A 24,652-nucleotide genomic window follows, 5' to 3' on the forward strand; every position below is an offset into this window, starting at 1 on the left:
TCAGTGGGCATGTGTTACTGTACATTTTCCTCCTAAAAGATAACCTGATTGTGTGTGTGTGTGTGTGTGTGTGTGTGTGTGTGTGTGTGTGTGTGTGTGTGTGTGTGTGTGTGTGTGTGTGTGTGTGTGTGTGTGTGTGTGTGTGTGTGTGTGTGTGTGTGTGTGTGTGTGTGTGTGTGTGTGTGTGTGTGTGTGTGTGTGTGTGTGTGTGTGTGTGTGTGTGTGTGTGTGTGTGTGTGTGTGATATTAATTGCAGCGCCTGAATGTCTATGAGCCCTTAGCAAGAGATGATAGTGTATTAACGAAAGGTTATCAGAATAAAAGCTGATTGCGTGTTCTTTGGTACAGTATGTGGTCATATAATCCCACAGCCATCAACCAATATGTGCTAACCTCAACACCATTGTTTATCCTACTATGCTGAAACATATTTATCCTTGTCTTTTTTCCCCCACAACATTTTTCTGCTCTATTTATTTAGTCTTTTGAGAGGCAGATTGTTCCAGTGCTAAGTAAGCATGAAGTGGGTAGGAAGGTTCAGGGACAGGCAGACATTGTCTGGCCAGATGGTGCCTGACATAATTATGAACTTCACTGACACTAGATTTCTAAAGGCCTTTTTTACTGCACACATGTAGACAAATATTGCTATTCCATTGTTTGTTTGTTTTAAATAAATGCAGTTCTCTGTTGCATGTGTGTGTAGGTGGCGAGGCTCTAGATGAGTGTGGGTTAAGGTACCTGATGGCCATGCGACTACACACCTGTCTGCTCACCTCTCTTCCGCCCCTGTACCGCATGCAGCTCCTCCACCAGGGTAACACACACACACATGCGCGCACCATAGATAAGCTCTGACATTAACACAGTACTGTGCTCTAATAACAGTATTAATACTATCTTGTCAGAGTTTGTGAGTCATGATTTCATATTCCAGGAAAGTGATCCTGAAGAATGACTCAAGACTCCCTCCCTCTCTCTCCTTCCCTCCCCCATCCCTGACAGGCCTGTCAACATGTCACTTTGCGTGGGCCTTCCACTCTGAGGCAGAGGAGGAGATGTTGAACATGATCCCAGCCATGCAAAGAGGAGACCCTCAGTGGTCTGAGCTCAGAGCTGTGGGGGTGGGCTGGTGGATCCGCAATATCAACACACTGCGCAAGATGGTAGAGAAGGTATTGGGCGATAGAAGCAGTTTAGAGTTTTCCAGTGGCACCCACCGTCCGATTGGTTAACATGTTGTCTAATGGCTGTTTCTGTGTGTTTTTAGGTGGGTAAAGCTGCATTCCAGAGAAATAACGACCCATTGGATGGTGCTCTGTTCTTCCTGGCCATGAAAAAGAAGGCTGTCCTCTGGGGCCTGTTTAGGTGGGTAAACTATTCAAGCTCTCGCACACAACATTTGGGAATTTGGTTATTATTTGGGGATTTATTTTATTTTGATTACTTTAATGGAATATATCCGTTTGATTTCAAAAGCCCTAATGTTTGGTTTGCCTCCTGCAGGTCCCAGCATGATGAAAAGATGACTGCATTTTTCAAGAATAACTTCACTGAAGATCGTTGGCGAAAGGCAGCTCTGAAAAATGCCTTCTCCCTGCTGGGAAAGCAGCGCTTTGAACAGTCTGCAGCATTCTTCCTGTTGGCTGGGTCGCTCAAAGATGCCATAGAGGTGCGTGCACACACACACACACACACACACACACACACACACACACACACACACAGATATACTGTACTGTACACAAACCACAAGTATTTCATCTGTGTTGCTATTTTTGAATGTCCTAAAAATGAAGTTGCTGGTGCGTGTATGAGGGAAAGATGTAATCATTTACAGTTCTATTCTGTGAGCTGGATATTCTCTAATCCTTTAAACCACATGAGTCTAAACCTGACAGATGAGGCATGTAGATATCTTATGTAATCCACCTTGCTCTGGGTTTGCCACACCACACGGTGAAGAGAGAGATTTAAATGAAGCACATATGGATTTTCCTGTGAGCTCCACTAGTGCATAAAGGCTCTTACAGAAGTCCTTTGAACCAAGAAACGATGCATAAAGATGTAGAATGAATTTGTCAGCCCGGTATATTGCAATACTGTTTGTCTATATAGAAGTGTCTATTTGTAAGTCTCTAAATGTTTTGATGAATTGAACATGGTGGACCCTGTTGTAAACAAGTGTAATGCTTAATTGGGTCGTCCACTCACAGTTAACAGCCTTTGTATTGAGTTTGTGCTTGAAATGTACTGTAATTCTGCAAACTGTTAATACAATTTTCAATCAATCAATCAATACTATTTCACCCATCCTAGGTTTTGCTTTCAGATGAGTCGCAAGTTTGCAACCCCCCACCCTCATTTATGCTGTTTGTTTGATGTCTAGGTGTTATTGGAGAAGATGGAAGACCTCCAGCTGGCCATGATAGTGGCCAGGCTGTACGAGGCCGACTTTGAGACCTCCTCCACCTCTCAGGGTCTCCTCTATGAGAAGGTCCTGGGCTGCAACAGGGACGGCAGTGGCTATCACTGCTCTAAGATCCATCCAGATCCCTTCCTCCGCAGCATCGGCTTCTGGATCTTGAAGGACTACACCCAAGCCCTGGGCACGCTGCTGGAGCGCATCCCCAAAGAGGATGACGAGAACCATGGTCAGATATAGAATCATGTTTCGACCAGTATTATCTTACTGTATAAATCTACACATAATTAATCGTAGTGTTGCGGGGAACCACAGTAAAAGAACAAAGCTATAGACATCCTAGTAGTGACGTCTGTTCTCCTGTGCCCCTGTTCCCTTCCTCATCACTCCTCCTTAGATGTGATGGTGAAGTCGTGCAACCCTGTGGTGTTCAGTTTCTACAACTATTTGAGGACACACCCCCTGATCATCCGCCGCCACTTTGCCAACCCAGAAGGCACCGTGACGGCAACCGTCGGCCTCACCGCAGAGAGGAGCAGTGCTGATGAGATCAACCTAATAGAACGCAAGCTCTTCTTCACCACCGCCAATGCACACTTCAAGGTGGGCAGCGTTTACAGTAGAAAATAAATAAAACAAGTTAAGCATATAACTAATATGCTTAACTTTTTAGCTTGATAAGATAGAGGAATGTCTACAGGACATCTGTAATTAGACACTGTTGGAGGTTCACTCCTTACTTATCTTGTTGCTTATCTTTTGTAGGTCGGCTGCCCGGTCTTGGCATTGGAGGTGCTCTCCAAGATCCCCAAGGTGACCAAGACATCTGGCTCCTCACCCCTCAGTAAACGCTCGTCTTTGGCCAATATCAGCTCCAGCCAGCCGCTGGAGAACGGCACCCAGGGAAGTGCAGCGGATTGGGCCACACCGGCAGCCCCTATCCAAGCCTGGGGAGCCGACGATGGTGCAGGCGGACTGGACTGGAGCCAGCCTCTGGTCAAGGAAGACGAGGGGCTTCAGTTGGACTGGGAAGCAGACAAGGAGGAGGACGAAGATGACTATGATGATGCTGATGGAGGTCTGATGATGAAGAAATATGAGTCTGAAACCGGAGCAGAGCAGACCTCAGGGAGTGGCCAACCTGCACTGCAGAGGGATGACTCTCCGGTAGGAAACCGCCTTTGTGGGGTGTGTCACACATACTGTCATATTGTTTGATTTACTGTATACCCTGAAATCTTGAATAAACAAAACTGTGAAGAGGAAACCACCTTTGTACATTGTGCTGTCATTATGGGCTTACTTAACCTAAAGAAGAAAACAAATGCATATTATAACTTCCTCTGTCAGGGCGAGTCAGAGGTGGACGTAATAGCAGAGCAGTTGAAGTTCCGTGCCTGTCTGAAGATCTTGATGACGGAGCTGCGTACGTTGGCCACCGGCTACGAGGTGGACGGAGGGAAGCTCCGCTTCCAACTCTATAACTGGTTGGAGAAGGAAATAGGAGCCATGCACAAGATCTGCAACTACAAGGTGCACGTTAGTGACTGACGTTCAACGGTCTCTAAATTTAGACGTTTGCCTACATGTCGTTTTCTTGACGTGCCGCCGGTTCCTCTGACCCCGCAGGTGGAGGGTAAGGAGGAGAGCCAGGAACCAGAGCGCTGGCGCGAGCGTGGAGCATCGCTGGACATTCCCGATGACGCCCTGGAGCACATGGAGGCCGGCACCTACGAGCGCCACCAGATGGAACGCCGGCGTCTGCAGGCCAAGCAAGTGCACTCGGAGAGGAGGAAGGCATGGCTGAGGAAGAACCAGGCCCTGCTCAGGGTGTTTCTCTCCTACTGCAGCCTGCACGGGGCCAAGGGAGGGGGAGTCACCTCCGTACGCATGGAGCTCATCTTCCTGCTGCAAGAGAGCCAGCAGGTGATGACAATAATTAATAACAATAATTAATAACATATTAACAGTACGGTACAGTAAGTGATGTATTTATTTATTTCTGTTAAAATAAGTGTTAAATACAGTAACTGTATATTCTCATTCTCAGTACTTATTGCTAAAGTGTATCTTCAGTAGCAGTGGTCTCAGAAAATGCATTTTCAGATCGAGATACACATTTTAAGCAATCAGGAAAGGGAACTCGTACAGGATACAGAATAAACAAGTGGAATTGGAAGTGATGGCACAAAGAAATGAGAAGAAAATAATTTTAACTGAAACGCTATAAGATTTAAGCTGATAAATGGTCTGATAAATGGGCACTCTTTCCTCAATTGTTTAAAGGAGAATTCCATGCTAGAAAACTTTCTTACCTTTCTTACCTTTCTTTGTAGTTGTTACGTCCCCACCAAAGAGGTCCAGGTGTTTTTTTGTGCAAAAGCTCCTTATTGGCTATTTCCCCTACCATAAGCCCTCAATGAATTGCATTGAATTTAATGGGAATTGAATGGGGCTATGGGGTGTTGTGCTAATTCGCTTATTTCCATCGAAATAAGTAGTAAAGTGTGCCGCTTGGGATACTATTTACATTATGAAGAGAGGATATATACAAAAAAAAATAGAAAAAAAAGAAATAAGCGAATTAGCACAACACCCCATAGCCCCATTCAATTCCCATTCACTTCAATGCAATTCATTTAGGGCTTATGGTAGGGGAAATAGCCAATAAGGAGCTTTTGCACAAAATAACACCTGGACCTCTTTGGTGGGGACGTAACAACTACAAAGAAAGGTAAGAACGCCTTTTAGTATGGAATTCTCCTTTAACCCGTATTTAGGGTCGATAAATGTTAACGTATTCTATTTCTATTTTTCTGTGTAGGAGACCACAGTGAAGCAGCTTCAGTCTCCCTTGCCCTTGCCCACCACACTGCCCCTGCTATCTGCCAGCATCGCTGCCACGAAGACGGTCATAGCCAATCCAGTGCTTCACCTTAGCAACCATATCCACGACATCCTCCACACCATCGTCCTCTTGGAGCTCCCGCCCCACCCCATCATCCTGGACGACCGGGTCAGACCTTGTCTCAGATCTAGCTTTTATTATTTATACAAGCGCAAAACATGTCAAACTAGAAAAAGTGCCCTTCTGTGTGTGTGTGTGTGTGTGTGTGTGTGTGTGTGTGTGTGTGTGTGTGTGTGTGTGTGTGTGTGTGTGTGTGTGTGTGTGTGTGTGTGTGTGTGTGTGTGTGTGTGTGTGTGTGTGTGTGTGTGTGTGTGTGTGTGTGTGTGTGTGTGTGTGTGTGTGTGTGTGTCGCGACTTGGCCTGTTGTAGCGCCACCATGAGGCTGATTTGAAAACTGTCAAGTGGCATTTCTTCCTCAGCCTAGTAGTGGGAATAGGCATGCACAGTTTCACCGCAATCGGACGCTGCGTTGAGGAGTTGTGGTGATTTGTACAAAACGGGCTACTCCTGAAAACTTTAGAAGCCAATCGTAGCCAATCAGGATGGATAATTATGAGAAATCAAACAAATCACATGATCACATGACTATGGAGAGCATGTGTACCGATGTGCGTGAAAATGTGTTTTACATATGTCGGCCTCCTGGTGGCGCTATAAAGAGCAGATGTGAAAAATTCCAGGCAAAGGTTTTTCCTTGGCCTCTAGGGAGTGTGCATACATGGTTTTACACAGATCGGTGCAGTTATAGGTAAAAACACAAATCGGCCAGTTATAGCGCCACCATGAGGCTGAGTTGAAAATATTCAAGTGGCATTTCTTCCTCGGCCTAGTGGGAATGTGCGTGCAAAATTTCACGGAAATCACAAGATGTGTTCATGATTTGCAGCATTTTGTTTGAAATGGAGCACTCCTGCTAACTTTGGAAGCCAATCGTAGCCAATCAGGATGGAGTCTGAAAAATCTGAAAGACCCTTTTCGTTGAATGGCTCTAGAGAGACTGTGTACCAATTTGCGTAATGTTTGGACAAAATCTGTAGGTACTGTCAAAACATTTGTTTTGCACAAAGCGGCCTCCTGGTGGCGCTATAACAGGCCAATGTGAAAACTTTGGAGCAGAGGTTCAGCTCTGGCATCCAGGGAGTGTGTGTGCAGAGTATGGCTGCGATCAAGCCAACGGTGCCAGAGATTAGCTGTTCACAGACGGACGGACGGACACACGGACGGACGGACGGACGGACGGACGGACGGACGGAGTGCAAAACATACTCTCTCCCCATGCCTTCGGCCTGGTGGAGACAATAAAACGTGGCGTTGCCACTAGCAGGGTTAAGCGACAAGGAGTGTGTTCAGGTATTGGCCGGATTATTGAAATGTGTGTCTCTTTCTGCAAACCCACCCCTTAGGTGAATACCCTGCACACACTGGCTGCTTCTCTGTCTGCCTGCATCTACCAAGCCTTGTGTGACAGCCACAGTTACAGGTAAACACACGCATGCACATGCTCACATTTACATACACACACATGTAGTTCTACAAATAGCAATGCCTTGTATATCACGCTCACGAGTACAATAATAGTACAATATTTGCTTCTGAGGTGTAGTGGAGTAGAAGTAAAAGTACCGAAAATTGTATCGATATAAAACGGGATCGCTACAATTTTGACAGCGGCCGTTGCTAGGCAACGCATTTCTCAGCCCGTCCCGGACCTGTTTTGCTGTGCACGCAGCCATTCACTTCCTGGTGTACGGGCCGACAAACTTCCTTATTTTCTCTGAATCTAAGCTGCCTCAGCCTAGACTGATCATAACGGCGACGTTCTGTCCTCATTTCTGACTTCATCATGCATCTCGGTAAGAATATTAACGCTTCTAAAGAGATCAGTTTCACGCAGGCGATGTAGTAATGGAGCAGTTCACCTCCCCAGTTTTAGGGGGAAATGAAAGGTGGGGGATTTCAGAGTCAAATCTTCCCTCATCTGCTTGGCACTCTAGCGCCTTTTTATTCTGAAAAGAAAAATCCCAGGCACCATAATTGTTAAGTGATGTGCATTCCTGTGATGGTCCGTAGCAGCCAGGCGGCGGCCAACCAGTTCACAGGGATGGTGTACCAGGGCCTGCTTCTCAGTGAGAGGAGACGACTCCGCACAGAGAGCATAGAGGAGCACGTCACCCCCTCCTCTGCTCCAGCACAGTGGCCAGGTAACCAATAATACCACCACACCACCTCTGCTTGTTCCACCTTCTGTCTATGGCACCATCCCCTCTGCTTGTTCTACCCTCTGTCTCTGGCACCATCCCCTCTGCTTGTTCTACCCTCTGTCTCTGGCACCACCCCCTCTGCTTGTTCTACCCTCTGTCTCTGGCACCATCCCCTCTGCTTGTTCTACCCTCTGTCTCTGGCACCATCCCCTCTGCTTGTTCTACCCTCTGTCTCTGGCACCATCCCCTCTGCTTGTTCTACCCTCTGTCTCTGGCACCATCCCCTCTGCTTGTTCTACCCTCTGTCTCTGGCACCATCCCCTCTGCTTGTTCTACCCTCTGTCTCTGGCACCATCCCCTCTGCTTGTTCTACCCTCTGTCTCTGGCACCATCCCCTCTGCTTGTTCTACCCTCTGTCTCTGGCACCATCCCCTCTGCTTGTTCTACCCTCTGTCTCTGGCACCATCCCCTCTGCTTGTTCTACCCTCTGTCTCTGGCACCATCCCCTCTGCTTGTTCTACCCTCTGTCTCTGGCACCATCCCCTCTGCTTGTTCTACCCTCTGTCTCTGGCACCATCCCCTCTGCTTGTTCTACCCTCTGTCTCTGGCACCACCCCCTCTGCTTGTTCTACCCTCTGTCTCTGGCACCATCCCCTCTGCTTGTTCTACCCTCTGTCTCTGGCACCATCCCCTCTGCTTGTTCTACCCTCTGTCTCTGGCACCATCCCCTCTGCTTGTTCTACCCTCTGTCTCTGGCACCATCCCCTCTGCTTGTTCTACCCTCTGTCTCTGGCACCATCCCCTCTGCTTGTTCTACCCTCTGTCTCTGGCACCATCCCCTCTGCTTGTTCTACCCTCTGTCTCTGGCACCATCCCCTCTGCTTGTTCTACCCTCTGTCTCTGGCACCATCCCCTCTGCTTTTCCACCCTCTATGGCACTGGTTTTCAACCAGTGGTCTGGGGACCGCCAGTGGTCCGTTCCGGGGTTCCAGGTGGTTCCCCAGCTAAATAATGTAACCAAATCAAAGAGGTAACCAAATGGAGCCTTATTAGATCTTTACCTGGTTGAGAGTGTAAAATGAAACCAAATGCGGGTCCATTTGATTACTTAATTTACAAGAAGTCTACACAATTACAATGTAGAAGAATTGTTATTTTGATCAATGTTTGCCTGTTATCTAACAACATCAATACAACATGTAGTTGTGGACAAGATTTTCTAGATAAATATTCATACAGTAAATACAAATATTCAAAATAGTCTTGATTGCTAAATCTCATCAAATGGTGGTCGGTGGCTCAAATGGCAAATAAATAATGGACCTTGATATGAAGGGTTGAAAACCACTGGTCTATGGGATCAGCAGCTTTGATTACTGAAGTCCCTCATTATGGCGCTATCATTCCACAAAGTAGAAATTCTTTAAGTAGAAGACTGAAAAGCTTGTATTTGTCATTGTCAAGAAGGACGAGGCATACTTTTGAAACGTTGTAATTTAGAAGAGAAAATGAGAAAGCCGGGGAAGGGAGAGGCAAGTGGAAGAGGGGCAGATGGTGTTCTATAATAAGAGCCCCGTAGCCTCTGGGAAGAAAACAGAAAAGCGCATTTAACCACACCATCATGTTAAATGCTCTGTGAGTGGGGTCTACTCTGTATTGCAGAATAATAAAGTGTCCTATAATGTCATGGAAGCTTTATTGCAAAAAACCCTAATCTTCCTCTTTACCAGTGTTGATTTCGTCGACTAAAACTTAAGACAAAAAATGTTCGTCGACTACCTTTTTTCACTGACGGAAACTAAATGGAAACTAAATACAAACTAAGCTATGATGACTAAAACTAAGACTAAATATACTGACAATTTCGTCAACAAATAAAAACTAGACTAAAATGTTAGGAAGGGACTAGTGCAGCACTACTCAACCCACGCACGGCATGCGGCAAGAAGTGTGCGTGTTGTTGTCGATTTACAAGTCCACAACAGCACAGCTGCAGCATGCATCCATGACGCGTTGTTGCAGAACAGATCGGCTCACGTTCGGTAAACAACACCGTCACATGCAAAACAAGTTACGGGCGTGGACAGAAAACAACATGTTTTGTGCTTTGTGCAAAGAAGATCCTCCTGGCTTGTTTCGGATCAAACTACTGGTATGTGTGTGAAAGTGCCTTCTTCTGAACATTATTATCAGAATGATCAAGTCAAAACAGCACAACGCTCTCAGTGACAAGCACCATGCATGCGCGCGACTGTCTGCAGACAGCAGAACCTCCATAAAGTCCATATACCTGAGTGGCGAAAATGCAGACTCAAGTGTCTCGCTCTTTCTTTCTCTCCCCCTCCCTCTCTCGCGCTCTCCCTTCCCATCTCTCTCTCTCTCTCTCTCTCTCTCTCTCTCTCTCTCTCCTCATGTATAGTTGTGGCGTTTACCGCCCCCGATGTATGTTGTCTCTCTCCTGCCTCCTCTTTAACAGATGTCGCCCAAATCAAAGCTGATTTATAAAACTATTTTTAATTTGTAAGCAGTAGTGTGACTGAATGTCACTGGAAACCAAAACTGTAATTTATAGGTAGGCTATGTTATTATTATTTGTACCAGTCCATGAGACTGTGATGTGGCTTATTCATTTCAGTAGTATTGACATCTTGGTCTCTTCACATTTTGTGAATAAAAGCCTCATTTTGTAACTTAATTTCATTATTAATAATTCCATGTCATGACAATCATTTTGTTCAATGAGGTTTGGCCTATCCTAGATGGAAATGTAGGCCGTTTTGTGTGTTTCCTCAATTTTTAGACTACTGTGTGTTAGAAAACCACTGACTAAAAAGTCCAATATGACCAACATTATTTGGGCTTGCGGCCCCCTGAGCCATCTTAAGTTGAGTAGCCCTGGACTAGTGGACAAAAGATCCAGTATAAGTCATTATACACTTGATTGCATCCTGAAAATAGCAGATCTACAAGCTCACAACGCGTCGCGCTGCGCCGCGTTGTGAGCTTGTAGATCGGCTATTTTCAGCAAGTGTAAAATCAGTCATTACGACGGCATCAAGGCCCGCCAAAATACATTTCAGTCGACTAAATCAACTACTGTAGATTTAGTCGACTAAAATCTTATGACATTTAGTCGACTAAAACTAGACTAACACTAAAACATTCCAGGTGACTAAAATGTGACTGAAACTAAATTAACTATTCAAGAGACTATATGACTAAAACTAAAATCAAAACTTGCTGCCAAAAACAACACTGCTCTTTACCGCACCCAGGTGTGTCGTCCCTCATCTCCTTGATGGCGTCGGCCAGAGAGGAGGGCCAGCCCCGGCTCAACGTGCTGCTGTGCGAGGCCGTGGTGGCAGTGTACCTGTCCTTGCTCATCCACGGCCTGGGCACGCACAACAGCAACGAGCTCTTTCGCCTGGCCGCCCACCCGCTCAACAACCGCATGTGGGCGGCCGTTTTCGGAGGAGGGGCCAAAGTCGTCATCAAGCCCAAGAGGCCCGAGGTCCCGCCAGGTATGTACTCTGGTACCTACTGTAGCTTGCTTCTGTTTTTGGTGTCATCGTGCCATTCTCGTCTCCATTCAGCCCTCTCACTTCGCTCTAGATATTGGATCCCTCTCACTTCTCTCTAGATATTGGATCCCTATCCAGTCTTACCTGTTCCAAACTCTCTTATTCTTCTACTTCTTCACCTTTTCCCTTCTCTTCTCCTCCGTCCAACAACTCTCAACATCCTGACCGTTTGTTATCTGAGGCATCTGTCTCATCTGAACACTGGTCCCGTGTGGATCTCCACCTGGTTCGATGGACCTTCCGTCACTCAGTCCCATCCTCTTTTGTGTGAGCCGAGCCGCGCTGTGCTGTGTGTAGTCTCCTGTGTGAGTGAGTTTGCCCTCTGTGTCTCAGTGACTGCCGATTTTGAGGCATCCAGGGCCAGGCCAGAGGACGCTCAGGAGACAGGAAGGCCTGAGCAGAGCAGCCCCACCCTAAACCCTGCCCCCGTCATCACCCAGCCCCCCCAAAGACCCCCTCCCCCCGTCCGAGGGGGAGAGGGGTCTATTCCAGGGTCGCCGGCAACCAAGGCCAGCTGTGAGTAACGGAGCTGGTCGCTTGCAGTGCCGTTTTGCAGGATTGCAGTGTTTGAGTTTGCAGGATTGGATTGCTGGTTTGCAGGACTGTGCATGTTTAACTGTGCAGGTGTGTGTTGTTGCAGATGCTTGACTTACAGTAACTCCTCTCTCTTGTGCAGCTACTACTACTGAATGCCCTGTATGAAAATACATTAAAGCCTCCTCTAGTGCACTACAAACCAACAGCTCTGTGTTCGATGTTCTGACAAGCCATCTTGTGCCTTTTTGTGTGCGTGCTGTGGCGTGCGCGAGTGTGTGTAGTGTACGTGTGCATTGCATTGCATGCCTGTGTGTGTCCTGTATGCTCTCACCCTCATTGTGTGTCATCCCTGTTGTGCCACTGAAGCAGCAGCTAAGACTAGCGAGCAGAGTTCAGTGACCAAGGCTGAGCAGCCCTCTGAGAATAACCCTGACTCTGACACTATACCAGGTACCCTGAGTGGCTAGACTAACTGAAATAACAGAGTTATGGATGTGCCTGCGTATTTCTGTTTAGGCACTTGCAATCAAAATAGCAACGGTATGTTGCTAAATGTGTATAGTCTTTTTTTTAACGATTAGATTGGTGTGGACTTGTTTAGCCATAATTTTCTTTCATGTAAGTAAGGATAGCAGAAAATACCACCGCTCGTACCACCGCACTTTAGTATCTATAATCAAACCTGATACTAAAGTCTGGCAAAGCTATTTCCTATACACAATTTCTGAAAGCAGCCAGCAGCACAAATACACTGTAAGCTCGCTCAAAAGCTGAAAATAGACCATTAGGTACTGCACCAGGTAGTGCCAGGGTAAGTTTAGAGGTACAGTGGCGGGCGCAGCAGCTAATGTAGACTGTACACACTACACACACAATTCACAACAATTTGCTATGAATACAGTTGTTTTGTTTAGAAAATATTATAATGCTGCTGGCAACAGGAGAAGCCAACCTGTGTTCAGCTGGTTAGTGTGCTTATGTTGGTGCTGACTGTTTTGAGATGCTGTGTAGAGGAAATTCTATTGCCTGAGCTGAGTCTAGACTGTAGTTTCATACCATATTATAACAATGCTCGTCCATCTTCACCAGGCTCCGGACTGAAATGCTCCACTTGTTCACACTGTATTTGCACGGTATCTGTGGAGTAGGTACTGTAGATAACGGGCTGACATTAAGAGCTCACATCTCTGAGAGCTATTTATATATTCTGTTCATCTTCTAATTCTAAGCCTTCTGAAGGCGAGAGGGAGGTGTAAGGAGGTGGTAAAATGCCAGCCTTGTTCTAGGGATCTAGTCATGCAAATGTTAACATATCTGAACATTGCAGATGTAGGCACACGTGCACACCTAAACACACACACACATTTTGGCCATATTTTGAGCTCTTGACGATGCAGTGCTTCAATCATGACTTAAATCCATCTCCCATTGTTTTGGATGCTTTTGTGTATGGGTGTTTTTGCGTCACAGCCCATATCAAATCCAGTACAGTATCTAATGAAACCGTGCTCTGTATAGTTTTGTGTCTGTGTTTGTGATGTCTTAATAACAGGACTGTCTAATCTGTTGTCTTTTTTTGTGTGTGCGGTGGACCTCAGAGGTATTGACCCAGGATAGTGGTGCAGGTTTGTGTGCAGCCTGCAGTGTGTATTGCGATGTGTGTCTCTTTGTGCATCTGAATCAGTCCCATATACTGTATTTTCCTTGTGTGCGTACACTCATGTGATCGGTCCTATTTCAGACGAACATTTCATTCTTCACACGGAATGTTGGTCTCATACTATAGCTTGAACACAGGCCGTATGCAGTGCTCTCAGTTTACAGTGCGGTCAGAAATGGTACAGATGAAGTACGTACCACACTGTCTCTCACCTTCCTCCTCTTTCCTCATTCTTTGGCCTTTTTGATGAAGCTGCTCCTCTCATCTACTCGTGTGTTGTGGTTTCACATTTCAACTGTACGTGTTGCAAAACCATATTTTTAACAGACATCCCTTCCTCTGCCCCCTACCTTAGCGGTGCCCCCTCCACCCCCGGCGGAGGATGTGGACCGACAGAGGCGACGGTTCAACATGAGGATGCTGGTTCCCGGGCGTCCCGTGAAGGAGACCCCCGCCACCCCGCCCCCGGTGCCCGTAGAGCGCCCCGCCTACAGGGAGAAGTTCATCCCCCCAGAGCTCAGCATGTGGGACTACTTTGTGGCCAAAGTATGGGACACGTTGTACGCCCCTAGATTCACCTGTTTTGAATTAGGTCCTACCGTATTACTGTCAGACAAAATGTAACATTTTCAGGAAATGAAGAAAACCGTATGTTTTGAAAACAAAGCAATAATGCCTCATCAAAGTTGGTGTTGTGACTTTTATATATTGTCAATTACTTGCATGAGAGTGGGAGAGGTGGTGAAGGCAGTGACAGTTTGAGGGTCCAATGGAGTTAAGAGGTTTTGTCTGAATCGCTTTTTACTACTTTTGATCCAATATGTTTTTAACACATTATGACCCTTTTAATCTTTCAAATTGGCGACCCAGTGTGCCCACTTTTTAGACCCACTTTTTGACTTTTATTTTTATTTTTTTACCAAGACGTCCACAGACGTCCTGGGCACTACATGCGGTAATTCATAGGACGTCTGTAGACGTCTTGGGCACAAAATGGGTTAGTTAGTTAGTTTAATTTATTGTCCACGTGTGGAAATGTGTCTTCGGTCTCAACAACAGTAAAAAACAAACGGTGTTAACCTACACCTAAAGGGTGTTTAATAGCATTGATTTATAATAAAGAAAAATGGAGTTGGGTGGCTTCCTCATAACAGCAACGATAATAAAAGTTTGAAACTGCTTTGTTTGTCAGAGTACCTCTGGCAAACAAATATCTATATTACAGTATATCTCTATTATACTGTACATCATGCATAAAGTGCATTAATTGCACTCTTCTGCATTAAATATAGGCTGTAAACTGTGTTCTGTGTTTTAATTTTGATGTGATGAGATTTGCTGTTTTGATGTGATGTTATTGTATCTGGTGAGAAGAAAGTTATTCTATTCTACTACTTAGACTCTAGGTGATTCATAGTTTAGAATCTTAACTATGCTGATCTCTTTCTTTCTCTTCTCTCTCTCTCTGTCCATCTGTGTCCCTCACCCAGCCCTTCCTGCCTCTGTCAGACAGTGGTGCTTTATATGACTCGGATGAGAGCGGGGGTGAGGATGATGAGGACGACGATGACGCCTTCCTCTCTGACACCCAGATCTCAGAGCACTCTGACCCAAACTCCTACAGGTAAGATTCAGCCCAGGTCTGTTGTTCTGGTTGAACCCTGAGCTGTGTAGTGGTGCTTCATTAGTGTATTCTGGTTGAACCCTGAGCTGTGTAGTGGTGCTTTATTAGTGTATTCTGGTTGAACCCTGAGCTGTGTAGTGGTGCTTCATTAGTGTATTCTGGTTGAACCCTGAGCTGTGTAGTGGTGCTTCATTAGTGTATTCTGGTTGAACCCTGAGCTGTGTAGTGGTGCTTCATTAGTGTATTCTGGTTGAACCCTGAGCTGTGTAGTGGTGCTTTATTAGTGTATTCTGGTTGAACCCTGAGCTGTGTAGTGGTGCTTTATTAGTGTATTCTGGTTGAACCCTGAGCTGTGTAGTGGTGAACCCTGAGCTGTGTAGTGGTGCTTCATTAGTGTATTCTGGTTGAACCCTGAGCTGTGTAGTGGTGCTTTATTAGTGTATTCTGGTTGAACCCTGAGCTGTGTAGTGGTGCTTCATTAGTGTATTCTGGTTGAACCCTGAGCTGTGTAGTGGTGCTTTATTAGTGTATTCTGGTTGAACCCTGAGCTGTGTAGTGGTGCTTCATTAGTGTATTCTGGTTGAACCCTGAGCTGTGTAGTGGTGCTTCATTAGTGTATTCTGGTTGAACCCTGAGCTGTGTAGTGGTGCTTCATTAGTGTATTCTGGTTGAACCCTGAGCTGTGTAGTGGTGCTTCATTAGTGTATTCTAAGCTAACATTTTTGTCTGTGGTTGATATGCAGCTGGTCTCTGATCCGACTGGCCATGGTCAAAATGGCTCTACACAACGTTAAGAACTTTCTCCCAACAACCGGCCTCGACTTCACAGGTACACACACACACACACAGTCTCATATACACGCATGCACACACGTGCGCATACACACACACACACACACACACACAGTCACACACTCACTCACTCACTCAATCACTCACTCACTCACTCACTCACAGTCAAACTCATTCACACAAATCCTGTTAACACAAATAAGTGTTAAACTTTCTTTTCCTATGTGATCCACAGCACCCGTCTATTCACATGAGAACAGTGCGACAATATGAAAATGGAAACGGTTGCCCAATCCTAGGTTAGAATTGACTTGTGGTCACTGTGTTTCAGAGCTGCCAGTGACCTCTCCTCTGTGCAATGCTGTTCTGAAGACTCTGGAGAACTGGGAGCAGATGCTTCTGGAGAGGATGAACAAGTTTGAAGGACCCCCGCCCAACTACATCAACACCTACCCCACTGACATGAGTGCAGGAGGGGGGCCTGCCATACTCCGACACAAGGCCATGCTGGAGCCCGACAACACACCTTTCAAGTGTGTTTTCTTCTTTTCTAAGTTTTCTATGACTTGGATTTTATTGTGGAATATCTTGGAACAGCTCTAGGGTTCCTGTTGTGGTTTGTATTTATTTGTTTTTGTTCTATTCTAGAACAAAGAACCACCTCTCCTTCCCAGCCCGACGTCTTTGGCATTTCTTGGTGAAACAGGAAATTCTTCAGGAGACGCTGATTCGCTACATCTTCACCAAGAAAAGGAAGCAGTGTGAGGTCAGCAAGCTGAGAGAGCATCTCTTCTGATAGATGGCCTGTCTGGATGATGATGATGTTGATTATTGATTTGGCCTAATGATAGTCTCGGGAAGCCAGACTATTCCACAATCTCAGAATGCTATAGAGTTTGGAACTACCCCTCCTGAAATCCGAACACGGAAGCTGGCATCTGTTCATCATTTCTGTTCACGAAAATTAATTTAAAAATATATTTACATTTAATTTAAAAAAAACAATTTCTGCTAAGCAGCAAGCTATATATTCTTCTATTATTTCGATTTATATTAGGATAAATGTGTGCGACTGTAAAGACGAAACGGAAGTGGGGAGGAGGCTTCACATCCGCTTTATTGCTTGTTCATGATCAGAGCTTCCATGCTCCAGACTGTATGACCAGAAGCATTTGAAAATTGTTGGAGGCAACAGTCTGGCCACGCGAGACTACCCTGATGATGACTTCATGTCTGAATTCTTATCTGATCAGAACAAAATGCATGTACCATATATTTTTGTTCTTTCCTGAACTCCCCCAAATTATGCCATTTATCATTATTGTCTCACCATGAGACATCTCATGGCTAGCATACAACAATTTAGAACTATTTGTCAGAATGTTGTTCAGATTAAATCTATAGTACCTACGTTCAGTAGCAAAACCAATGGTTACTGTTCTATTCACCCTGCACCCCACACAACAATAGCCCCATGCTAGAGATCGCCATTCCTTACACCCCACTTTGTGTGTTCATCAAAGATCCTAGCAACCCTTGTCATTTTTTTCCTTTTCGTTCCCCGTTTTGTGTTTGTTTTTGTGCATGTGTGTTGTGCTGTGTACCTGTGTTCTGCGTCCACATTGCTTTTGTGTGTGTTCTGTAGTCTGTAGAGAACCATATGGACCATCTAAGCCCAAATAGGCTTGCAGGAGCTAGCAGTCCGAACAAGGTAATATCCCTCATCCTCTCTGGCTCTGGGCGCCCATCTGTCAGTCTGTCTGTCTCTCTGGAGGAGTCACTACACTGCCGATCTTGGACGAATGGGATAATTTAAGATTCTTTATGTATTTTCTTTTTCTGTGCACATATTTATTATGTGTCAAATACAGTATGTGGGTGTGTAGGTCTGGGTTAGTATAAATTGGCAGTATAGTGGCAAATACTGTCTTATATGACCTGTTTATAACAAAAAGAAAACAGTTTTATGGTTGTACAACAAGGTTGGTCTCAAGACTTTCAAAGTCTTTTTCTCCAGTATGGTCTGATAGTGACTGCTCCAATTCATTCTGTCCACCTGCCTCATTCGTTTGGCAGAAATCAACTCAATCACAAAGATCTCTAACATCTAATTAGGGGGGGGGGGGGGGGGGGTTATCACTGAAGCACTTGATTTTTCAGCTCACCTGGCCTCACCCCCTTCCACTTCAGTAACGGTCTCACGCACCAGCTGTGTTTCTCACTCACTTTTTCCTGGCCAGATGTTCCTATTGGAGCCAAAATCCACTAATCCACTTGTAAATGTGATCTGTGCTCAGACATGTGGCACATAGACCTACTAACCTGCATGCTTCACTGTGTTGGGGCTGTGTAGAAGGCTGGCGGGCTGTGTGTGCACTGTGCAGGGTATCGTGTCAGTGGTCACATTTGGCATATGAGCAACATTTTGGTCATAATGTGTCTTCCAGGTGGAGGCTGATCTGGGCTACCCAGGAGGAAAGGCTAAAATCATCCACAAGGAGTCCGATATAATCATGGCCTTTGCCATTAACAAGGTAAGCGTTAACTGGATAAACAGAATCGACAATCTAGATGGGGGGGGGGGGGGAGGCTAATTTCAGTTTTCTGTATGCAGTGGTTCCCAAACATTTCAGGTCAAGACCCAAAAGAGAGATTATACGTTTCCTGGGACCCAAACTAGTGACAATAGCAGATCTACAAGCACACAACCCGTCACAAATTATTTTTATTTATTTGTGAAATCTCTTAGATTTGTTTGTTTTATTATTTGTATTAAACCAAAATCATTTGTTTTCAAATGTCAAATTTCAAATTTTTACTCGAGTCGTGACCCATAAACATTGGTCCGTGACCCACAAATCGATCCCGATCCACTGTTTGGGAAACTGTAACCAGGATGCCGCAGCATGACTTTCTTTTTCCTTTGCTGCCTGCGGAACTGTCACCGCCATGCTTAACTTCACGCTGTCGCCCTCCCTTGGTTCTCTCTCACTAGGCCAACTCCAATGAGATCGTGCTGGCATCCACCCATGACGTCCAGGAAGTGGACGTGTCCACGCTGGTGGCCGCCCAGCCCTACACCTGGATAGGAGAGGACTTTGACAAGGAATCCCGCTGGTCAGACTCATGAAAAACCTCCATTCAGACGATACTCCATTGTGGGCTATTGTCACTGTCGGGCCGGAACCTTATTTTATGTCCTAAACCGTTGCTGTTCAGGAAATATAAGGAAGAACCTGTGTTCCAATTCATCCAATATAGCTATTAATTAGTCACAAGCTTTTGTTAATACTTTATCATTGGTTAAACATTTAAAAAACATACATATTTATTTAGCCACTATCATCTTGGCATCCCTATTTTGGACATTGCAGGTGAAAAGTTTAAGAAATGTGTTAAAACCTTGAAAAAATAGCTACATTCCAAGATGTCATAAAGTATAAAATAGGACTTTCAATTTATGAAAAAACATAAAGGATGAATAATGGAGGTACAAGGTTTCCGCCGGACATCGACCTATATGCTCTAAAGTCTAAACTATTGGTTGACCATCTTCATATTGTGTTTTACAGCTCTGATGATGTAGATTACCGTTCGTCTCAGACCAACATCGCCCAGGCTAGTAACCCTGCAGCATTTGCCCAGCAACAGATTCCTGTCGCCTCCTCCATGCCCTGGCTGGGCAGTGGGCAGACCAGCATGGGAGCCAGTGTGGTATGTAGTACAGTCATAGAATTTGTACATACACAGTGGTGGAAAGTAACAAAGTACATTTACTTAAGTAAAGTACAATTTGAGGCATTTGTACTTTACTTGAGTATTTCTAATTGCAATTTCCAATACTTCTACTCCACTACATATCAAAGGGAAATATTGTACTTTTACTCCACTACAATATTTTAAAACTTCTTACTTATAGATTTTGATTATTGCAAAACAATTCATTGCCCACTTCAGCCCTATTAGACCATACAAAATAGCCGATCTACAAGATCTTGTAGATGTGCTATTTTCTGATTGAATTGGGACATTTCTGCATCATGACTACTTTTAGGTTTGGTACATTAAGTAAATCCTTAATGTACTTTTAAATACTTTTGCACTTTTACTCAATTATCCTGACTTTTACTTGTAACAGACATTTTTATATGCGGTATTGATACGTTTACTGAAGTAAAAAGTACTTTTTTCCAATACTGACGGCCAGTTCCCAGTATCGATAAGAATCATGTAGTTTCAAGTATTTGCCAACGTTTACTGAAGTAAAAAGTACTTTTTTCCAATACTGACGGCCAGTTCCCAGTATCGATAAGAATCATGTAGTTTCAAGTATTTGCCAACAGGGGGAACGGGAGCTTTGGTAGTGAGCCTTGAGACCACACAACCATAACAAATGGCTCTGTGCTTATGTATTCTGTGGTTGATCCTGCATATAATATGGTTAGCATTATACTGTCTACATTTATTTAATTTCGGATAATGAAAAGGTATGGCGATAAGGACATTTTGATCTACAATTAGAAAGCAGTTGGTCCTAGACTTGGACTTTCTTATGCGTCCAGTTGCACACTGACAGTTGCAAGTGAGTGTGCATTTTAATAGCCATCTATCTTCCTCAGGCCAAGGACTAAACAGCCTCTCAGCTGAATGTGTGTAGACTGGCAGTGTGTTTGTGTTGAATAGATAGCACTGCATAAACACTGATAGTCCCCTATAGCCAGCAACCCCAAGGTACAGATATGTGGCAGACAAACAGTTAGTTCTTCCTGTCCCAGAGCACTACACACACAAACCACTGCCTGGAGGATTATCTCCAATAACGTCATTATCCATCCATTTGTAATGAAGAAGGATGGTTTTATAATGTACACATTGGTGCGATAAGGTGTCTCTAGGGCTGTCACGGTTACAAATTTAAGTTGCCGTCACACAAATAATTGCGTATTGACGATTTAACTGTGTGGCATTGGAACGTATGAATAAAAATAAATTTGGTTGTAATCAAAAATTGCACAGGACAGATATGGCAAATAACTTTAATATACAATGAAATTACTGATATTTAATAATGTTTCACTAATTAACTGATTATATCAAACTGGATCGCTGATTTTTTTATTTTTTTATTTTTGCTTGGCCTTGACTTCTTTAGCGATCCTAGACCGGATTGCGCAACCGTGCTGAAACCGTGAAAACATACAATGTTAAGAATTGCTGCATAATCTTTCTTTTCTTTCTTTGAAATTTAAGATTTTGCATGGAAAAGTGCTCTGAAAAGGCTTAGGCTGCTGGAATATGTTTTCAATCAGAATTCTCAGATGAATTAATGTTCTTGTTTGTTTTCAGATCATGAAGAGGAACCTCAATAATGTGAAGAGAATGACATCCCACCCCATATATCAGTATTGTAAGTGACGGAAGTTTTTCTCCCAGTGAGTGCACAGGTGCATGTCAAACATGATACAATGTGACGCATGTGAGAGTTTAAATGGGGCTTCTCTGTCTCGCCTGTGTCTCTGTCAGACATGACTGGCGCTCAGGACGGCAGTGTGAGGATGTTCGAGTGGAACCGACCGCAGCAGCTCATTTGCTTCAGACAAGCGGGCAATGCCAGGGTCACCCGCCTCTATTTCAACTCCCAAGGCAATAAGGTACATACTGTAAGATGCATGTAAACACTCACCAGCCATGTTTTGTCTATCCGTCATGGCTGTCCTAACTTGTCGGCACTCTTCTCTCTGTCTTTCTTCCTTATCCTTGCTTGCAGTGTGGAGTTGCAGATGGAGAAGGATTCCTGAGTCTATGGCAGGTTAACCAGACCTCCTCCAACCCAAAACCTTATCTGGTGAGAGCATGCTGTCATATGCTGAGGTTTTCATGTACTGTAACTCTCCTGTAAGAAGTCCTCTCGAAAGTTAGCCACTTACGCCCTACAGCATTTTATAATTTAAAACATTTTAAATGTAAAGAAGAGACTTCCACACACCTATTTTTTTTTCCAAGCAGGTGCGTAGGTGATATACTGTAGGTAGGAGGGAATAGACCGCACACTGCCACTTGCTCGTTCAAGAGATTTTTTTATTTAGGAGAGCAATGTTTCGGTCGTGAGACCTTCCTCAGGCTTAATTCAAGACGGACTGACAAATCACTGAATACATTTTGAAAGGTGTCGACAACCAATCAAACGACATGTGATAATCATAAACAGGAGACAGCTGTGCTGACAATAGTCATGTGACTTTAGGTGTAGTACAACAGCGCCTCTGTGGATCATTAATGTATCATTGAAAATAACAAATATGGTAACAATAACACAGGGAAAATATATAAATGTCATGCCAAATCAAAATAAGATAAATACAAGGAAATCAACAATAAACAAACAATGAATAGGCAAGTAGTTTATTTGGAAAAAATAATGAAAACAAATATTACATTTAGTAGCAATTCATCATCAAGAGTTTGTAGTGTGTACGGTATCCATATCCAGTTATGCCTTGCGAGCCTTCTGGGTTGTCTGACTTGTTCTACAAAATGTTATAGCGATTTCTTTATTATTATTTACTATAGTGAGTCCTACTAGACCCCAGGAAATTACATCTAGCCACAAAAGATGACAGGATCTACTAAATGAAGGGGGGTACTAGGGGGATGCCATACTGTGTGTCGTATAGGCTCAATATGTCAGTTTGTCACCTCCCCCTTCACATTCAATAGATCCCGTGATCTTTTGTGGCCAGATGTAATTTTATGGGGTCTAGTAGGACTGTAGTAAATTATAAAAAAGAAATCGCTATAACATGACATATTACATATTGAACCGCACCCGCATGCCCCTGCATGCCCCCGCACCCCTGTCAAAAATGTTTTTACTTTCTCTAATAAGAACCTAAAACATGAACCTTGGTTGAAAACTTAAGTTGTCCTTTAAGGTAATTAAAATGAATGGCAACAGGATAGTCACAGTAATTTCTACGAATGGAGCTCTTATGTTCACTCATTCTCTGTTTTAGCTGTCTAGTAGTAGACGTGGGTGGAAACACAAGTGATTATATTATTGGATCTTGAACTTCTAGCCAGTATGAGGATGATTAAATCAGGAGGTCTTGTGCATGTTACCACACTGGGCACTATTCCCACAAGGATGATTGTCTAGTGGAAGAGGACTCAAAAGGGTCTGTCTGAACATTTTAAATAAAAGTGATTCAATTAACAATTACCAGATCCATTTGAATTTAACCCATTTTGGGCGGGAACCCCTTTTGGTGTTAGCATTATGTTATGCTTTAGCTATTGAAAAATAGCAGATCTACAAGCTCATAGCGCGCCACCGAGTGGCGCGCTACGAGCTTGTAGGTCTTGTAGGTCTTGTAGAGCTTGTAGGTCTAGGAAAAATCGATTTTTAGAATCTGATCTCAGGTCAAAATGGGTTAAAAATCATTGACAAGAAGGCGTGCCATAAAATTGTCAGTCGTTAACCTGCTCTCCCTCTCTACACGCTCATCCCTGACATCAGAGTTGGCAGTGCCACACTAAGACCTGCGGTGACTTCGCCTTCATCACGTCTTCAAGCCTCATCGCCACGGCCGGACAGTCCAATGACAGCAGGTCAGCGAATTTACCATTTCAACCTTCTATATTTAGGGGTGCACGGTGGCACACTCGGTAGTCGCCTCACAGCTAGAAGGTCCTGGATTCGATTCCCGCTGTGGGCTCTGGGGGCGTGTTCTCTCCTCCGCGTGATCAGTGCCCATACCCGAGGCGGGGTTGGCGAAAGGGCCTTTCTGTGTGGAGTTTGCATGTTCTCCCTGTATCCCCTAGGGTAAAAACAAAAAACAGCCAGTAATCCTGGTCTCTAAACTACCTCCCCCTGGCCAGCCGGGGCGCCTGATGAAGGGGAAAGGAACTGGTTGGAATAACGTGTTCCTTCCACACGCCACGTCTGGCCAGGGAAACTCTCCCCTGTCAGGTGAAAAGAAGCAGCTTGGACTCCTCATGCATAGAAGGAAGCATGAGGTCAGTCCGCTGCCCCCCAGGTTGGCAGAGGAAGTGTAGCACCCAGGATTACATTAGATAATTGACACTGGGTGAAAACATGGGTAGCAAAATCGTAGGATAAAAATGTATATCATATATAAATAAAACGAATTACTTCAATGATGTATCTGTGCTTGTTTGATCTGCTCTTTTTCCCTCTATACCAAATCTCTTTAACCCGAAAATACCGGATCTACAAGACCACAATGAGTTGTAACATGCCTTGTTGTGAGCTTGTAAATGTGCTATGTTGTCAAATGCTCCCCCCAAAATAGGGATGCTATGTTTCATGGGGTCATCTTGTGTGTTTGTGTTTTCATCGCTTGGCATTATTGTTTAATTAACACTCTTGTTGATGTGCTTCCTCCACAGAAATGTATGCCTGTGGGATACTCTTGTTTCGCCCAGCAACAGCATGGTCCACGGTAAGAAATCAGTTTGTCTCAATCGCTTGGATACATGTTCTGAAACTCCAACCTCATTACCAAAACTCAAAAAGTGTAATCCCCAAAACAGTTAAATTATTTCTGGCTGAATAGCAGCTGGACCTAACCATCAATTAGTTGCGTTGTAATGGGATCCATTTACAGTACCCATATTGTTTTTGGCATCGTCTAGTAATTGTTGTAATTGTGTAAATGTATTTGTTGATTCTCTGCTACCACCACCTTCTGGTCCCCCACAACCCAATAAACCTCACTTCACTTTACTCAAAAGACAACAATGGAAATATTTGACTTGAATGTCAAAGTGGAATGAGAATTGCACTTTGACAACTGCATTTAGCGTTTTACAATATGTGTGAACACAATGAGAACTGGTGATTAGAGTAAGAAAATGCATCAAAGTGACCCTGGCCAATTTCCCAGCACACCATTTATTTTCAA

The 24,652-nt window shown here is 44.4% G+C and overlaps 1 protein-coding gene across 4 annotated transcripts in view; it reads left to right on the forward strand.

The window, feature by feature from the left end:
- Positions 1 to 24,652, forward strand: part of dmxl2 (Dmx-like 2) — a 52,682-nt gene that overhangs the window by 25,748 nt on the left and 2,282 nt on the right. The window contains exons 26-53 of one of the 4 annotated variants that reach the window (XM_079497264.1): positions 707 to 817; positions 1,006 to 1,175; positions 1,271 to 1,368; positions 1,507 to 1,672; positions 2,390 to 2,654; positions 2,823 to 3,028; positions 3,191 to 3,592; positions 3,776 to 3,958; positions 4,055 to 4,351; positions 5,250 to 5,441; positions 6,737 to 6,813; positions 7,404 to 7,534; positions 10,810 to 11,055; positions 11,449 to 11,631; positions 13,668 to 13,858; positions 14,803 to 14,936; positions 15,680 to 15,765; positions 16,060 to 16,261; positions 16,377 to 16,494; positions 17,374 to 17,439; positions 18,176 to 18,262; positions 18,724 to 18,845; positions 19,301 to 19,442; positions 21,075 to 21,135; positions 21,252 to 21,379; positions 21,496 to 21,573; positions 23,245 to 23,336; positions 24,138 to 24,190. In XM_079497264.1, coding sequence (XP_079353390.1) covers positions 707 to 817; positions 1,006 to 1,175; positions 1,271 to 1,368; positions 1,507 to 1,672; positions 2,390 to 2,654; positions 2,823 to 3,028; positions 3,191 to 3,592; positions 3,776 to 3,958; positions 4,055 to 4,351; positions 5,250 to 5,441; positions 6,737 to 6,813; positions 7,404 to 7,534; positions 10,810 to 11,055; positions 11,449 to 11,631; positions 13,668 to 13,858; positions 14,803 to 14,936; positions 15,680 to 15,765; positions 16,060 to 16,261; positions 16,377 to 16,494; positions 17,374 to 17,439; positions 18,176 to 18,262; positions 18,724 to 18,845; positions 19,301 to 19,442; positions 21,075 to 21,135; positions 21,252 to 21,379; positions 21,496 to 21,573; positions 23,245 to 23,336; positions 24,138 to 24,190 — 4,287 coding nt within the window. The remainder of the gene's footprint in view (positions 1 to 706; positions 818 to 1,005; positions 1,176 to 1,270; positions 1,369 to 1,506; positions 1,673 to 2,389; positions 2,655 to 2,822; positions 3,029 to 3,190; positions 3,593 to 3,775; positions 3,959 to 4,054; positions 4,352 to 5,249; positions 5,442 to 6,736; positions 6,814 to 7,403; positions 7,535 to 10,809; positions 11,056 to 11,448; positions 11,632 to 13,667; positions 13,859 to 14,802; positions 14,937 to 15,679; positions 15,766 to 16,059; positions 16,262 to 16,376; positions 16,495 to 17,373; positions 17,440 to 18,175; positions 18,263 to 18,723; positions 18,846 to 19,300; positions 19,443 to 21,074; positions 21,136 to 21,251; positions 21,380 to 21,495; positions 21,574 to 23,244; positions 23,337 to 24,137; positions 24,191 to 24,652) is intronic. The other 3 variants (XM_079497265.1, XM_079497266.1, XM_079497267.1) reach the window with 3 other exon arrangements.

Source organism: Electrona antarctica, assembly GCF_951216825.1.
Source record: "Electrona antarctica genome assembly, chromosome: 3".
In the NCBI taxonomy this organism is placed as follows: Eukaryota; Metazoa; Chordata; class Actinopteri; order Myctophiformes; family Myctophidae; genus Electrona; species Electrona antarctica.